Raw genomic sequence first — 18789 nt, forward strand, 5'->3', positions numbered from 1 at the left:
ACATTTGATATTTCTAGAATACTTTTCTCTGCAATAACTTTGGAATGGTTTCACATAAAGAGTCGTAGGTGGTGTCATGGGACTCGGTATTGAGTCCTTGACCATAATTGGTGAAAATTAGCCCCGCCCCTTCTTCTGATTGGTTGTCCCGATTTTCTGCTATAACTTTTGAATGGTTTGACATAGAGAGTCGTGGGTGGTGTCATCAGATTCTGTATGGAGTCCTTGACCTTCATTGGCCTGAATTAGCCCCGCCCCTTCTTCTGATTGGTTGTCCCTTTTTTCTGCTATAACTTTTGAATGGTTTGACATAGAAAGGCGTGGCTGGTGTCATTTCTGATATGCTTATGGGGGACGGTGGCCATGAGTGCGAGGGCCCGTTCATCGCTGCTTGCAGCTTTAATTATTATTATAACTGTGTATATGTATGTATTTGTGTATGTACAGTGGGGCAAAGAAGTATTTAGTAAGACACCAGTTGTGCAAGTTCTCCCACTTAAAAGGATAAGAGAGGCTTGTAATTTTAATCACAGGTAAATATCAACTATGAGAGACAACATGAAAAAAGAAAAAATCCAGAAAGTCACATTGTCTGATTTTGAAATAATGTATTTGAAAATTAAAGTAGAAAATAAGCATTTGGTAAATAACAAAAGTTAATCTCAATACAATGTTATACACCCTTTGTTGGCAATGACAGAGGTCAAACGTTTTCTGTAAGTCTTCACAAGGTTTTCTACACTGTTGCTGGTATTTTGGTCCATTCCTCCATGCAGATCTCCTCTAGAGCAGTGATGTTTTGGGGCTGTCGCTGGGCAACACGTATCTTCAACTCCCTCCAAAGATTTTCTATGGGGTTGAGATCTGGAGACTGGCTACGCCACTCCAGGACCTTGAAATGCTTCTTACGAAGCCACTCCTTCATTACCCAGTGATGTGTTTGGATCATTGTCATTGCTGAAAGACCAAGCCACGTTTCATCTTCAATGCCCTGTTGATGGAAGGAGGTTTTCACTCTAAATCTCACGATACATGGCCCCATTCATTCTTTCCCTCACACGGATCAGTCGTCCTGGTCCCTTTGCAGAAAAACATCCCCAAAGCATGATGTTTCCACCCCCATGCTTCACAGTAGGTGTGGTGTTCTATGGATGCAACTCAGCTATCTTTCTCCTCCAAACACAACAAGTTGTGTTTCTACCAAAAAGTTTATTTTGGTTTCATCTGACCATATAATGTTCTCCCAATCCTCTTCTGCATCATCCAAATGCTCTCTCGCAAACTTCAGACGGGCCTGGACATGTACTGGCTTCAGCAAGGGGAACGTCTGGCCCTGCAGGATCTGAGTCCCTGATCGTAGTGTGTTACTGATGGTTCCTTTGTTACTCTGGTCCCAGCTCTGCAGGTCATTCACTAGGTCCCCGTGTGGTTCTGGGATCTTTACTCACCGTTCTTGTGATCATTTTTACCCCACAGGGGTGAGATCTTGGAGCCCCAGATGGAGGGAGATTATCAGTGGTTTTGTATGTTGTCCATTTTCTAATGATTGCTCCCACAGTTGATTTCTTCACACCAAGCTGCTTACCTATTGCAGATTCAGTCTTCCCAGCCTGGTGCAGGTCTAGTCCTGGTCCTGGTGCAGGTCTACAATTTAGTTTCTCACGTCCTTTGACAGCTCTTTGGTCTTGGCCATAGTGGAGTTTGGAGTGTGACTGTTTGAGGTTGTGGACAGGTGTCTTTTACACTGATAACCAGTTAAAGCAGGTGCCATTAATACAGGTAACGAGGAGCCTCTTAAAGAAGAAGTTATAGGTCTGTGAAAGACAGAAATCTTGCTTGTTTGTAGGTGACCAAATACTTATTTTTACCAAGGAATTTACCAATAAAAATCCTACAATGTGATTTCTTGGATTTTTTTCCCCCCATAGTTGAAGTGTAGCTATGATGAAAATGACAGGCCTTTTTCATTTTTTTTTTAAGTGGGAGAACTTGCACAATCGGTGGCTGATTAAATACTTTTTTGCCCCACTGTATGGGTAAGTAATCACCAAACGCTCATTATTCTGTATCAGATTTATATTAAAACTACATTAACAGAAAACTATAAACCACCACTCCAGTGATAGTGTGCTCAGTGTGCAAAATTTGCCTCCAAAATGACAATTAGCGAAAAAAAAATTCTCACATGAAGCTCTTGTTTACAGCGTTCCCTATTGGGTTTCTTCGACCTGAAAATCTGACAGTTTCCCTCCTCTGTTCAACAAGAAATTAAGCTGACAGTAATAATTTGGCATTATGTTGCACTTCCCTCGGGGATTCTCTCAGGGATTGCCTGAAATGCTGTTGTCCATGGATCCCAGAGAACATGTCCAGAATTTAAGCTAATAAACCCTTTTTCAGCCTACGTCATATAATGTTGCGCACGCATCTTGGCAACAGAAGTGGTGTTGTTCTCCAGCAGTTTTGACTGAAACACGAGGTAGCAACTGGTTAGCAGGCATTTAACAAACTGTTCCCAGCATCAACATGTCTGGTTATTGCGTGTACGGTTGTATGAATCGCTATTCCACCGGCGGACTAAAGTTTTAAAGGATTCCGACAGGATCGCGACCATTTCAGAGCAACCGGTGGCGTCTGTGGCTGCAGGCGTTTAAACGTTTAGACTGGAATGAGGACATAATATAAAAGGCTCGTGTCTGCAGCGCCCACTTTATATCAGGTAAGGTTATCTATTGACTCTTTGATTTTACAGGAAAGTCTTGTTTACATCAGTTATTGTCTGTATGATGTAGAATAATAATAAATTGCAGCTACGGTTTGATAAGCTGGCGTTAGATTTGGCTGGTGGCTTGCTAGGCTAAACAAACGTGTTTGCGTTTTGTTTTTGCAGTTGGGCGTCATTGGACTCTAGTAGTCCTGGTTTTGTGTTATCTGTGTTTATGTACACAAAACAAAGCCAGAAGGGAGGAGGATTTTTCATCAGAAGGAAAGAAGCAGCTTCCTGCACAGGAAGTGGACATATCTGGACAACCTAAAGTGATTTTACATTTGTAAAACATGTATTCAGGCCTACTGTTCTTACATGTTCCACATGGGCCGCTACTGGTGTGTCTAATGGTCTTTCCCCCCCGGAGTATGTCAACAATTGCACTCGTGTGCAGTATCACTTTTATTTGTAATGTTGTTAATAACAGTTTAATTTCATTCAGGTGCCATTAAAGTACCACTATACATTAAAAACATGGAAAGTAGGAGTATGTACAATATATTAGAATCAAACTGGTTCTGTATGTTGTAGAAGGTAAATAATCATTTTAGGTTGCAATCTATCTGTATGGATATGTATATATACGTACACACATATATAGCATAACAGAATCTCTGATCTCAAAACAAAAAAGTCTGAGTCTACATCATGTTATTTGACGTTCTGTACGTGACCACAGAGAACGTGTTTATAAGCATCCAGTGACATCCAGGCTAGTAATTTCTCTCTGGTGTACACACTCAGTTTCTCAGTTAAATAGATATGTATATATATATATATATATATATATAGCTTCAACGTCTTCAACTCGCTCATTAATACAACACGGATCAGGTAAGTCAACTTGTTAAGGTAACATTTGCGATCTTAAGTTGATAATCCCATTGCATAGCTTGACAAGCTGTTTATCTCTGCCATACTTCCGTTGCCAAAATGCTCGCGCATACATCAACGTCATCATTGTTTACAAACACAAAAAGGGTCTATTATCTTAGAAATAATGTGTTCAGGCCATAAACTGCAATAGCTCATTAATATACAAAATCCCACACAGCATGTTGAACCACAGCACAAATCTAAATAAACTAGACTGTTTTAAAGGAGCTTGAGGCTCCTTTTAAGAAATGAGACTCTCTAGCGCCACCCTTCACCACGACGGCCGTCGGGGGTACTGCAGCCAACAGTGAAGCCGGCACGGGAGAACGGGGAGAACGTGCATGCAGCGTCATGTGACGTCACATCTGCAGGACAGCGCGGGAAATTCGGGACCGAATTGCAGCACATTTTGCAGCACACAGCCTGTTCAAGGCAACGGAGAGATACACTAGAGGGCTCATTCTTTTTGGTTTGGAACGCTTCATCTGACATTATTACTAGAAAACTTAAAACGTATACACATTTTTTTCATAAATCCTGCCTCAATCCTGCCTCATGCTCCTTTAATACTCAACATGACAGTGTTCTATGCTTTGAAGCACATAGATATATTACCACCACATACACAACAAGTACATTACATGAAAAATGATTGCATATGTCATGCAGGTTCATGTCAACATAATAAATATTTAGTTTTTTCAAACCCTTAGGTATCTCGTATTATATTTTATATCTGAAAATGACTGCATCAAATACTGTATCAGAGTCTTGGGGATTACTATTGTGTAAGAGAGCAACCAAAACTTTGATGATATTTTTAGTAACTCGCATCTGATGTGGTTTTAGCTTATACATAGTATTTTTGGATTCATTTTAATTTTAAATAAGCAATTCTTATCTTGGCTTCATACGTTCTGCAATCAAATTAAAGTCAAAATACATCTAAGAATCATTTTCCATGCCACCTCCACTCTGTGGTTATACAGAGTAAGGCCATTTTCTGCAGTACAGTATACAGTATGTTCTGAATACTGGCTCAAAAGGTTAGTACGTACTATGGCACTGTAAAGACAACTACTAAAGCAAAAATGAAAGCTGGTAACCAACCGGCTTCCACTGACACGTTTGATAATGGGATATATAGTATGCAAGTTATAATGATCAGTTGCATACTGGAAATGTGCCTGTAGGTAACAGATAGTATGTAGTATAAGAATAATTGCACTAAGTTTTGTCAGAATCTGTTAAATTATTTCATCGTGTAGTATGCAGTTTTAAAAACAGCACTAGACTTCTAGTTTACAAGCTGTCCAGGTAATTTTAAAAGGCACTTTCTTCTATCATAGATTAATACTGATTAAATCATTTGACCGATGACTGCTTTATGTCATTCAGAGCAGTCTTACAAATAAGCAAAGAGAAAATGAGACGGGATGCATTGCACATAAAAACTGCTTTTGTGCGTACATGGAAAAGCAGAGTTCAGTGTTTGTCTGTCCAGAATAGCTGAAAGAAATCCTTGTCACTCCCTTGCATCACTGAGCAGCTTGCTAAGCTGGATCAATGGCAATGTTACAGCGTACACACACCACCCAGTTCACACACAGATCAACTTTGGCCTGTGTTCTCACTTTGGACATGGACACATTTTCGTACTACAACAACGCAATGTCTGAGATGGTTGATTCCCAGACTCTCACTGTAGTGGATCCCTCCTTTAAAAGTGTAGATCTAAGTAGCCTAGATGAGTGTGAGCTTCTGTGCACAACCTGTATCAAAACTGACTTGTGATACAGGTGAAAAACAGCACTGTGGGCCAACTAACCCATAATTGAACCCTGATCTAGATTCTCAATCATTAAGGTTATGGTTATTCTAGAAAACTTTTGAAAAGGGATACTGGGCAGTTATATCCACATTAAGAAGACAGACACTTTGATAGATTGGAAGAAGTCACCTGTATAGAAAATGAAAAGCAACATTAACCCATACCTGTCAATTCTCCCGTTTCGGCTGGGTATTTTATCCCTCTTACCCGCCGTCCTCCAATATTAGTATTTTCCTGCAAATTTCACGCTTTACAACATAATAATTTTTAAACAGCATTCCTGTGCCTCTCCAAACTGAATTGTCACTAGCCTCGCGAGAACGCCCCCCTGCTGTAGACTGGGTGGCAGTTTTCCCGAGGTTAGTGGCAACAACAGGAACAAACTCGGAACAACAAATCAGAGATGGATGGATGTAACAAGAGAGAAGACATTTCTGCCAGAAAAGCAAAAGACTTATTGTAAATATCTCTAAAAATGGGAAACCAAATTTACTTTCCTAAAGAGGAGCAGGACGGGGCTCAGTTACACTTTCTTAAAGATGTGTAACTGCGATGTTAGTGTCTCTCACGGAGGACTGATGTCAGTAGCACCAGCAATGCCAGAGGCTCAGAAAGAAATTTCAGAAAGATATATTATCTTATTATTATTATTATTATTATATCTTATTATCTTATCAGAAACTTCCAGCTCTCTGTCCATCTCCCTCCAGCAGCTGCCACTTTATTGAGGTTTTTGTAGTGAAATGAGGAGGAATCATAAAGATAACTTCTCATTTCAACTAACTGGATCAGCCGTTCCTCATCCATGACTGTTTCCTACAGCGCTTTCAACCGGCTTTCAACGCGATCGACAGGAAGAAAATAGAAGCAGGGCATCAGACAAATGTTCAGCTCAAATCAGCACGCCGCGTCACGCTGCGCAGCGTCGCTCGCGGCCAGTTAGGACAGTCCAATAAAAAATAAAGCAATGGAATTTTTTTTTGTCGCTGACGCTCGCTCGCGTCGCATGCAGTTATGACACGGTGTCAGAAACATGCGTCTGTGTAATCATTCAGTGAATGCCAGAACTACACGAGTGAAAATTACAAATTAAAAAAAAAATGTAAATGTTTCACTTGAAGACAATCAATGTGTATATAAACTGAAATATTTAAAATAAATAAATGTGCTTTAATTCACTTATATATTATAGGATATATTATTATAGGAATTACATACATAGAAAGTACACAGCATCTAAGGGCGGCCTATCAGATTCTGAGCACCTAATTGTAGTTTGAAAGTGCTTGACAAGTAGTTATTTTACACTTCTTATAAACCTGTCTTAAAATGTAATACTGGACCTCGGTTGGGCTGGTGGGACAGCAGGTGGTGGAACATTTCCTTATTTTTAAATCCAAAACTTGATAGGTATGCATTAACCAGAGGAGATGGCCTCAGATTTAACATATCAATCCAGACATTCACACCTTAATTCATGTGACCAAAAACATTTACGAACTCAACAACTACACAACTTACATTGGCTGAGTAATTTACATACAACTTCAACTTCATTCTAGGAATGGATCACTCACCAACAGCATATAAGAATGAAACTCCCCGCTAGGCTGTTATAAATGGACAAGTCTTTCAGAAAATAGATGAGATGTCTTCATGTGACAGTAAAAGAAGTTCAGGTGTCTGCTATTTAAGGTATTTTAGATTCCAAAAACTAAATCCAAACAGAATCTAACATCTGCTTGCATTGATCTCTAATCTAAACAACGAGGTTGGGTAAATGGCCTTTATAAAAAATATGGTTCACAGAAGACTTCTAATCTAGCGCAAATGCCTGGAGTAGAGCACAAACTAATTTAGTTTTGCTCTCATTAACATCAGCACCAAACTTTTAATTAACAAGACATACATGGATCTTTTAGCACACATTGTTAATAGGACCTGTTTTGAAGAGCTACACAAATGACTTTTAAACATTATTATTTAACTTGTTATGAGAAGTACAACCCAGTATGTAAAAGTATTTGTATAATGTGTTCACTGGTTCTGGAAGTAATTTTATGAAGTCAGAGAAATGTAACTGCTGAAACAATTTGCATGGGTCTGGATGAAACAAAGCATTTAAAGAGAAACAGACAGTGTTACAAACTCTGGATGTACAGATATTTATCAAGCACCAGGCTAAAAACTGAGCTTCAAAACCTGTTGTGTGAAATGTGTAATACAGTTATTTATATAACTTATTTGTGTATGTAGACTACAGGCCAGAAGAAGAAAAAAAAAAAAAAGATCAAATGACATTTTTGCATGCGTCATTTATACATTGCATGTTTGGATTAACATATCTTGATTTCATTTTTAATTGCAGATATTATCTGTCAACGTGGATGGAGTCAGCTGTTCATCAATGAAGCTCCATGTCTAACTGAGACTGTATGATTATGTTATGGCAACACGGAAACGTAACTGTGTGTAGAGTGGTTAATGTACTGTGTGATGATATGTTGGATTGGCTCCAAGTACAGAAGTATTTGACATCTTGTCAGAGTAAGCAACACCTGCAGGCTACAAAGCTCACCTCAGGTCAACGGATAAAACTATAAAAGACTGCATTTACTTTGAAAAAAAGGGTTGAACACTGATGAGCTGAACTTTGCTGAAAAAACACCTGAAGTGCTGAAAAATTAAAGAAATTGTTAAAGTCTCCCGATTAATTTTATAAAATAGTTAAATGTAGCTCAAACATTTGAAAACTCCAAAGATGATGGAAGAATTAGAGGAGTTGAAGAAAGGAGGCACTGAAAAGAACAATATTTGCTAAAGGGAAGAAGAGGAGGCAAAGCAAGCAAGTTGAAGGGAAGACAAGAAGTTGACCTGAAAATGATCGACACATGTACAAAATAATCAAAAAGTTGTTAAATTCTCACAGGTCCCACTCACTTTTTTTTATTATCATGATGTATTTGTGTGAATCATAGTCATAAGCATGGGCGTGGTAGTGGGGGGAAAGTGGACCAGACTACCCGGGGTCCAAGTAGGGAGATGGGCCCATGCAAATCCTGATTTTTTATTTTTTTGTGATGTTTTTATTTCAAATTAATTGGGCCCTCCAATTAATTGTGCTATTGTCTACAAACACAGAAGAGCTGACCATGAACCTCCGTGCAGAGACAACCCCTTGAGCCCGAGAGGCCCCCGATTGGGGGCCGATGGTGATCAAAGCAACACCGTGCTATCTGTCGGCTTGTGCATTCACACTGAAAGCGTCACGGGGGGCTGCCGTTCATTGTCTATGAAAGCTGCTGCAAAAGACACCAGAGGCGTCGGGAGTGGCGTGATGCAAGCATCCAGACCGTCAATTTGAAGTTGAGAGAATCTTTATGCAAATGAGCAGCAACATACACTCATTCACATGCATGCAGCTGTGCACACAAACTTATTTCACCAGGAATTGATCTATTTCATTTATTTCAGACTGCCAGTGTTCACCGGGAGCAATGGCTCGCCTATAGTTGATGTCCATCCTGTTGATCCGGGGACCAACCTTGTTAAGGAGAGCATCAAACTCACTCTTATCTACGCGGAAATAACCCTGAAACCAAGCATCATCTAAACGGAGCTCCGATGGCAGATTCCCCGTGAAGTTGCCAGGTTCGCAGCACTTTGTGGACCCAGATGGACCGACGGTGCCAGGCCCTGCGCTTCCTCAGAAAATGCACGGGGGAAATATAAAAGAATGCTTCCCAAAGTGCAATCCATGGTGAAAAAGGAAACGCTATATATATATATATATATATATATATATATATATATATATATATATATATATAAAAGCCTCTGCTGGCATCAGCAAGTGCTGTGATGCATGTGTCCTGAGCGACCACAGGCGATTTTTGACGCTTCTGTTGTGAATCAACAGTTAAGCATTGAATACTAAAGGGATGTGGCACATCATATTAACGAGGAGCACCCGGACTACAATGCTATACAAGTCATATTTACATGCTCCAAACACAACTCAAAAGCCCCAGAAAAGGGTTAATAAATGATCCACCTCGCAATATTTCTGCTGCATATATCAACATGTAAATAGCCCACCAGTATCACTGTAGGCTCACAGAACTTTCTGAACAATAACACAGTCACAGCTGAACATAGATGCATAAACTCTACAATATATTAAGGTCTGCAGCGTTTTTATATCTCTTGAAGTCTTGGCTGAAGTAGTACGAAAGAAGGCTCCTGATTCAAAATACAATCCCAGTATTTAAAGGCAAATGTTGCTCAAACCATGATCAAATAACATTTGCATATGTACCCTGCTACAATGCAGATTACCATTAACTAATTCAATATGGAGTAATTTTAGTATGTGTAAAGGCCATAAACCATAAGCTTGGACAGCCATGACCTGTGATCCCTCAGACGACCCTACATCAATGACCATCATTCACCAACCGCTGATAACATCTGCAAGGGATTCCTGTGGGACGCTTTCATCAAGTACGGCAATATAAAGTTACATTCACGAAAAATACCTAAAAAACTTTGTGAAAAAAACCAAGTCATGTTAATCTTCTTTAACCAGAGCCAGCATGGATGTCTGGGCTTGGAGTCCCCTGAGACATAAACATCTGCATTCTGTCATGTTCTAAATAATTAATATCAACATCAATCTTAAAGATACAATGGTATGCCTTGTACACATATTGCAGAACTGATTTAGTTGTCTGTCTCAATGTGTGTAACATGTTGCATATCCTAGGACTTGCTCACACACTTGTATGATTAGTGGTAATCCTATGATACGTGTTTAGGCTGAATCACGGCAGGGCATTCAGAGTGTTCTGACCAGGTGGTGTGGGTGATACTTGACACATAACAACATAGACAGTGTGTGACATATAACACACAAATAATCACTGCAATTCATTAGAGCACTCTTTAGAAATGGAAAACATTTGGAGAATGATGATACAATCAGGAAATGTCACTACAGATGAGTAATGCTTAGTGGACTAATGGCTTCAGTAGTTGATGACTAATCGACTATCAGAATAGTTGTTAGTATCGGTACCACCCCCTTAATTACTGTTGCCAACTCAGAAAATCTTTGGGCATTGTTAACTTTTTCAATGGCAACTGCCTGTGTGAAAACCTCATCCCAAGATTTTGATGGGAAAATTTTGGGCATAAAAAGACCACCTTTCATAGAGGAGGGTTCCGATGGGACTTAAATATACCATGGAGGAGGGACACCAATCTTATCTTAAAATAATTGATAAGGTTTATTTGGAGTTTGCAGATGCAAGTGGAGAAGCCTCAGCTTACTTTCATCACAATCAGACATGACAACATCCAGGTTAAAACACTGCTCATCCACTGCAGGGGGGAGTTTAATCAATTTACTTTTAATCAGTTTATTCTGGAAAGGGATAACTTTAGGTCTAGTACTACACAGCAAGTAGTAGATCTGAACTTATATCACTACATACCTTTACATCTACTATTAGCTATGTCGCACAAAATCTGAAGTTATGGTCTTACCAGTAGGGTGTGCAACGATTAGTCGACTAATCGACTATCAGAATAGTCAGAATAGTTGCAGCCCTACTTACCAGTGCTTCTTTCAGAACATGGAGTAGTTTTAGAGCTGGGCAGACGGTGGTAAAGGGACACATTGTATCTTAATGTTAAGTTTAAAAAATGTGTGAATTTCACTGCTGGGGGAAAGTATACAAAAAAAACTTTAACCATATTACATTTAAAACATATAATTACTTAAATAGTATGGTCCAGTATTTGATCATACATTTTTAATCAGAAACAAAAACAGTTTCCATTAACCATTTTTCTATTTCTTTTAAATTATGTGTCTGTGCTGTGATACCTCACAATCAATATAGTGACAACAATGTTTTAATACCATATACAAAGCTATGAAGATAAGGCTGTGATAAAAATGTAATTATCACTTAAACTTCTTCCAGTTTTACCTGGTGAAACTTTGTCTGCACTGATGATCAGTTTGAGCAGGCTGCAAGGTGGATATTTCATTCTGATGTCCCCAATCCAAATACATTGTAAATAACATATTTATCTCTTCTAGAAGAGTTTAAAGAGCCTTCGTGAGCTTCATGAGATCCTGTTTCACTGAGGTGTTGACATCAGCCCTCGTCACAACTAACTCTTCCAATTCCACTAACAACAATTAAAAGCGATCAAGCAATGAATCCCAGCGTTACCATCAAAACAAACATAAACAAAAGCAGACAATAGGAATGGCACACTTTCCCCATGACCCATACTGACCGGGCCTTTGAAGAGAGGGGCACTTTGGCACAAAATGGTTGCAATGCAACTACACAGTTTGTTGATGCACAATAGAGTTTTGGATAGAGCAAGTTAATGACCCATGCTGGATATAATTCACCTTTCTACTGAGCAAAAAGAGGCATCATGCAAATTATGCAGGCAGTAACCATTTAGGAACACATACTTGGGGAAAGCAAAGCTGAAAGCACTGAGTTTTTTACTGCCATGTCTAGGTCCCCCCAACCCTTGTTTTGTGTGGAACCTGTTTAAGTATATATATATATATATATATATATATATATATATATATATATATATATATATATATATATATATAGGCTCCCATTGCAATCCCTTGTCTATATTGTCCCTATAAAGTTATCAGAGACCTGAAAAAAACAGCTACACATGTAGCAAATAAGTGTGGAGCCATTCCTGGCCTGATCTACTCTTAGCTGACCTACTTGCAGGTCATCTGAAAAGATTACCCACAGTTTATGAATCAGTGAATCTGAGTCACACACAGCACTGTGGATCTTCTTGTAAACATATCCAGAGCAGCCAGTGGAGTAAAACTTATTTTCAATCATGGCATGAATAAGTGCATGCAAACTAGGTGTATAGAAGAAAACACTCAAACAAAGCCAGAACCATGAATATTGCCAAAGAGGCTCTACATTAAAAGGCAACTGGATGGGTGTATGTGTGTAAAAGGGGGGAAAGTTTTGATAAAAACATGATTAACCCATTCAGGCAACATTATAAGGGGTGTAGTCACAGAAGTAAAGCCAGGCTCTTAAACAAACACCTTTCCCTGCAGATCTGAGCATTTCCCTGCAGTGTTAAACCCATTACTTATTCCTACAGTAACTTACCTTCAGCTGGAAAGGATGGATCTCATTCAGGGAATGTCTTCTGAGCTTCTTCGTCAGCGTCCTTAGCATTTTTAGCTTATTCTTATGGCTGATCTCCTATAATAAACTTTTGTGTTATTGCCTCTCAAATGACGGTTATCACAACTTCATTTCCTACCATGAAGGCACTCTTGGTTTTTTTGAAACTCCACCAAAAAGGGAGATAAAAGCAGAGCTGCGTGCAGCGCTGTGAGCGAGGCTGGTCTGTGTCCACACAGATTATGGACCCAATTTGGTTAAATTGCGTAGATGCGGCTTGTTTTTCTGTTGCGTAGTAAACTGGTTATCCTCGTGTGCAAAGTTTGTCGCAGGCAAGTTTTTTATTCTTCTTTTTCTTCAACCGGCTTGATTCACCTATGCAAGTGATAGTTTAACTAAAAGATGTGGCTCAAAGGAAAAAATAATATGAGTTTGTATCCAGACATGACGCGCACACACATACAGGCAAGTGGACATCAACTACACACCACTACACTAGAGCCTGATTTATGGTTCCGCGTTACACCAACGCAGAGCCTACGGCGTAGGGCTACGCAGCGTCGCATACCCTACGCCGTAGCCTCTGCGTTAGTGTAACGCGGAACCATAAATCAGCCTTAACACAAAGTTGTTCTCCGGTCCGAGCGTCCGCTGCTCTGATTGGCTGAGACGCGCGGTGACGTCATATGTTGTGGAGGAGGAGGGCTGAGGGTTAAAGCCACACTGCTGTTTACATAACTCTCTACGCTCGGTAACTAAAGTATAGAAACAAACAGAGTTATTTCAATTGTTTTTGATTGAAGTTGATTATTATCTCAAGTCTCTTAAATTAATTACAGAAATTGAAATGTATATCAATGATGGATATCCATTCTGAGATTGTCCATCATTAAGCTGTCACAAATATAATTTTCATTTTATGCGAAATATTATAAAGTCTGTCACACCAAGGTTTTATTTCTTTTATCTATTTATTTATTTATTTATTTATTTATTTATTTATTTATTTTTATTTATTTAATTTTATTTATCTTTTTCTAATTTTCTTGTTGATGATGCATGACTGTGCTCTGTGCTGCTGATGTTGCACAGGTTGTGAACTGAAATGTCTGCTGGTTGTACATTGTTTATATATTGCAAACTTTCAATAAAACATTTTAAAAAAGTATAGAAACAGAGTATATGTTATAGATTACCTTTTTTTCTAATGCCAGAGTTTGACATTTTGTGTTGTGCGTTTATTTATTTCAAAATACTTTGATTTTTTTTTAAATACATTTGTAGTGGCATTATAAAATAAAATCCATTTTAAACTTACTACACTATCAGTATAAAATAATTCATAGATATTATTTTACACCATCAAGACTTAACAGAATGAGCCAAATTAATAATGATGAATGCTGGAAGTGTGGGTGTAGAAAGAGGCACATTTATACATGCATTATGGGAATATTCTAGGATCGCCCCCTTATAGGGCTGGGCGATATGGACCAAAAGTCATATCTCGATATTTTCTAGCTGAATGGCGATACTCGATATATATCTCGATATTTTTCTGTGCCTTAATTGGGGTTTCCCCCAAAGCATTATAGCATAGCATCTCTGTTAGCTTCATTTTTTTCTGAGGCAAACCCTTAAAAAAACAGTCAGTTTTAAGTCAAAGCCTCGTGCCAAATGTCACACAGGTTCCTTTATTAACAGAGGTCTGCACAATATCAAAATTTAAAAAACAAAACAAAGAAAATGGTAAGAAGGCTTTATGTTCTGTACTATTTTTTGTGCCATATGAGTATCACTAGATACATGTGCTCAAATGGTATCAAAGAGAGGTAAAATGATCACAACTAAAGGGGTTAAGCTCCCAGAAGGAAACCAAACAGCTACAAATACCTGGGGATTCCACCAGCAAATGGCAACCACTGCACCAAGAGTGGGAAAGATCCTGATAAGCCAACTGAGTGGGGAAAGAGAACACTGAGCCATCGATGTGTACACCTGCTTGTACAATAACCTGGCCACAGACGCAGATGGATGCCACTGATGTCACTTAATTTAGCTAACAATGGAGGCTCCAGTACTCTGACACCGCCCAGTACGTGTTAAAGAAACCATACAGGATTAAACAGCTTAGATTAGGGCTAGGCGATATGGACCAAAAGTCATATCTCAATATTTTCTAGCTGAATGGCGATACTCAATATATATATCGATATTTTTTCTGTGCCATAATTGGGGTTTCCCCCAAAGCATTATAGCATAGCATCTCTGTTAGCTTCATTTTTTTCTGAGGCAAACCCTTAAAAAAACAGTCAGTTTTAATACAAAGCCTCGTGCCAAATGTCACACAGGTTCCTTTATTAACAGAGGTCTGCACAATATCAAAATGTATAAAACAAATTAAATAAAAATAAACTGCCTGCATATATAGAATAAAAATGCTTCTTGAATAAAATAAAACAAATATTCCTTTCCTGCATAACAATTAAATTAAAATACACTGTGCAATTAATACAATGTAGACAGTAACAGGCAGACTTTTCCACTGAGGTTGACAGTTGTGCAAATAACAAAACATTTGTGCAAATCTCAAATAAAACATTCAAGTCAATTTGTCACAAAATAAGCTATATCAAAATCGTAAAAAAAAATAAATAAATAAATAAATAATAATCGATATAAACGATATTGTCTCGTACCATATCGCGTTTGAAAATATATCGATATATATTAAAATCTCGATATATCGCCCAGCCCTACCCCCTTATGGGAAAAAGTTATAGATCAATGAGCAAATCATTAAATTGTGAACTTCTCAGATCACCAAGACTGTCTCCTTTTGTTTAGAATATTAAAAACTAGCCTAATAACATGTGCAAGGACTATTCTGAGGTGTTGGAGGGAACCCCAGGCTCCCACACTGAGTATGTGGGAAACACAGATGACGGAGACAGTTTGAGAAGATGCTGGGGAGATTAAATTGTGAAAATGATATGATAAAAGAAAAATTTAATACTTTTGGTAGACAGATGTGTTAATTTGCCTGCCTTTGCCTATTTACTTACGTGCCTGTCTTAATTTTAGTTAATTTTTTTTCAGATTTTTCAGATTTATTTTATTTATTTATTTTTATTTATTTATTTCTTTCTTTCTTTATTTATTTATTTATTTAGTTATTTATTTATTTTTAACTATTATTGCTATTTTTGACCTCCATGTTGTCTGTTGTATTTGATGTTCGTTTTGTATGTTGCAATAATGAAAAAATAATAAAAACTTTGAATTACAAAAAAAACTACTTACTACACTACACTTTTTCAACCCAAATTCACAATAATTTTAGTAATGTAATGCTGATTTATGAAAAGCATCTTTATTAAGGAAACCAACAAAGATATCTTCAGTTCGGTCCCCAATCTGAGTACGCAAGATAAAATTGTTAAACTGTTAAAATATTTATTTAAAAAGGGGAAAAAAAGAAAATGAAGCAGAATGCAATGATTTCTGAATCTATTTTTTTAAATCACATATTTTATTCACAGCAGAACACAATGGACATTTCAAACTGAAAACCATTTCATTAAGTGACATGGCAACAAATGGCTGGAAAAGGAAATGGTACATTGAACATCACCTCTTCAAACTAAAGAGGTGGGAGAGCATCCAGCTTGTTCTGCCTGCATTTTTGGTAGTTGGTGATGCATTAATGTCTGCAGAGCTTGCACATCTGGAAAGGAAATATTAATACTGAGCATTATATATTGTTTTTTTTGCTTGAATCCTATATCAGAGAAGAATGAAACAACATTTATTTTCCAGAACTCAGCAGGTTGTCATTATGAGATGCTACACAATAGTAAATATCATGTTGTCTGAACTATTTTGCTGTCATCAAATTCAGACTCTTTTTTTTATGCTGCTACATTTTATATGTTATTTTAAAAACATTGGAGTCCCCTTCCGCCACATACCAACCTCCATGTTCTTTTTTGAGAAGTAAATTACTTCTCTACATTAAGGCAAATTCTATAAACATGGAAACCAGTATTGAGAGTGACAAGAGTGAAATGTCAAGATGTCATGAATGCAACCATCATATCCCATGCTGGTCATTATTTCATGGAAATAATGACCAGCAACCAGACCTTCGCCAGAGAGACAGGGGAAGAGAGTTGAGGTCAAGTAGAATTAGTGTAAGTGGGGCCTCCGGTTTCAGTGATGTCATTTTTGTGCACTGCATGCTCTGGGATGTTGATGCACATGAGTACATTTTGCACTCTGGTTTTGCACAGTAACATAAATGAAGCTTCTTTTTATTTATGTTTTTTTAACTTGTCTTCAGATTTTTTTCAAAGCATCACTTTCTGCTGCTTCCTGTAGCCTATATTCAACAAACAGCCTGCTGTGCCTTGAAATGCTTCTGGTTTATTCAATTAAGTGCGTATGTGTGCAACTGTGTGTTTATGTGTGTGCACCAGAGATAAAGAGAGAGGCTTTCTCACTTAACTCCTCTGGTCAATGTCCCAGTAAACTTTCCAAGCAACTTGCGTCCACGTCAAGCTCAATGCACATCCAATTTAGTGCTGAATATAATCTACCGGTCAAATACACCGAAGCCCTGTGTAGCCTGTATAAGGGTACACTTTTCTAATGAGCATAGATTATTCAAAGTATAATGCACATAGGGAAAATATTCAACACAACTGTGATTTTACAAGGAAGAGAAATACTGTGCAATTGACTCCTTTCTGGATTGTTGTTTTTCCATTTTATGGCACAAGAGGGCAGTGTTTACATTCTTTTAACAGCAACGTTAATGTGACACTTGACACTCACTGGTCCCTTTATTAGTTTATGTAAATATAAGTGGTGAGTGTATGTATATACTTGCACTCACCACATTATAAGGTATAGTAGACGTACCTTATAAAATGGCAGCTAAATGTAAGTGAAATTTAAATATCCTAGATTGTAGTAACAGTAAGAATGTTGCAGCAGCATTATATGTGTGTACTAGATATGAGGGTTACGGCTTCTGAAGTCAGTTAAGTTACTGTTACTAAAAATATCTCATATTTCCTTACATTAGGAGGACAATTAAATGAAAGTAACTGTTCTTCAGAATGGTTGTCTTTTTAAAATGTACTTGTCAAGTCCAAAATTATCAGTCCTAGTAAAAGGAAAGTGTTGTGTCATTTACAGTAGATTACAAAAAAGTTTTTTATTTCCTTCACAGGTTTTTAAATCTCTCTGAAGAATGTATTCTGTTGTATCCAAGTATATTTATTTAATTGCATTTGCAGTAGGCTGTGAATTAAATTTGAACTTAATTTCAATATATCTTCATTTTTTCCACCCTTTTTACTTCAACGACAGCAGCATTTGTGCAGCATGAACTTTCGTAGTTTGTCCAAATCTAAAAACGAATGGATCTTGCACTGTTCCAGAGAGCTTCCTGTTACGTCAGGATGCTCGGCTTCTCCAAAAATGAGCACACAACATGAGATCAAGTGACTTACAAGGAAGGAACAACATCAAATAAGAAAAAAAAAAAAACCTGGAGTGACCATTACTAAAACTATTCAAATGTTTTAGAGTGCAACTCAGCAGAAGTACAATAGGCCTTTTGAAGCAATTGGTATTTTCTTGCCTTGCTCCAAGGCATTGGGTCTGTGAAGTGAAAATGTATATTTTTATGCTTTCACTTCTGATGTCATGTTCACTAACATGACAACGATACTTACCCAAGAATGTTTAGAAGGAAACTTGAGAGGAAGCTATATTCATGAGAGGTTAACAATGGCTGCAGGTGGATTCATGCAGAGAAAACTAATACGATGATTCAGTCTGAATGCTGCTTTAATAAAAGAGTGCAACTCAAGAACTCATAGAAATGTGAGCTTCTTTTTTTTAAACAAAGGAATTTACATGATGATAACTGTAGATCTGCTGTAGTTTGGTTACTGAACTAAAAATGAACACATGCTCCATCCATAACCCTATTGTCCATCAACATTTTTATATCTTCATAAATTTAGCTTTTTCCTTAGTTTGCCACAATCATATGCCCTAAAGCTATCAATTCGAAGCAGAACATTTGGGCCAGT

General features: G+C 37.8%; 1 protein-coding gene across 1 annotated transcript in view; it reads right to left on the reverse strand.

Moving 5' to 3' along the window:
* si:dkey-16j16.4 (uncharacterized) overlaps positions 1 to 13152 on the reverse strand; it is a 35853-nt gene extending 22701 nt beyond the window's left edge. The window contains exon 1 of the mRNA XM_061743574.1: positions 12665 to 13152. Coding sequence (XP_061599558.1) covers positions 12665 to 12733 — 69 coding nt within the window. The 5' untranslated portion in view covers positions 12734 to 13152. The remainder of the gene's footprint in view (positions 1 to 12664) is intronic.
* Between the last annotated feature and the right edge of the window lie 5637 nt (positions 13153 to 18789).

This window comes from Cololabis saira, chromosome 16 (genome assembly GCF_033807715.1).
Source record: "Cololabis saira isolate AMF1-May2022 chromosome 16, fColSai1.1, whole genome shotgun sequence".
In the NCBI taxonomy this organism is placed as follows: domain Eukaryota; kingdom Metazoa; phylum Chordata; class Actinopteri; order Beloniformes; family Belonidae; genus Cololabis; species Cololabis saira.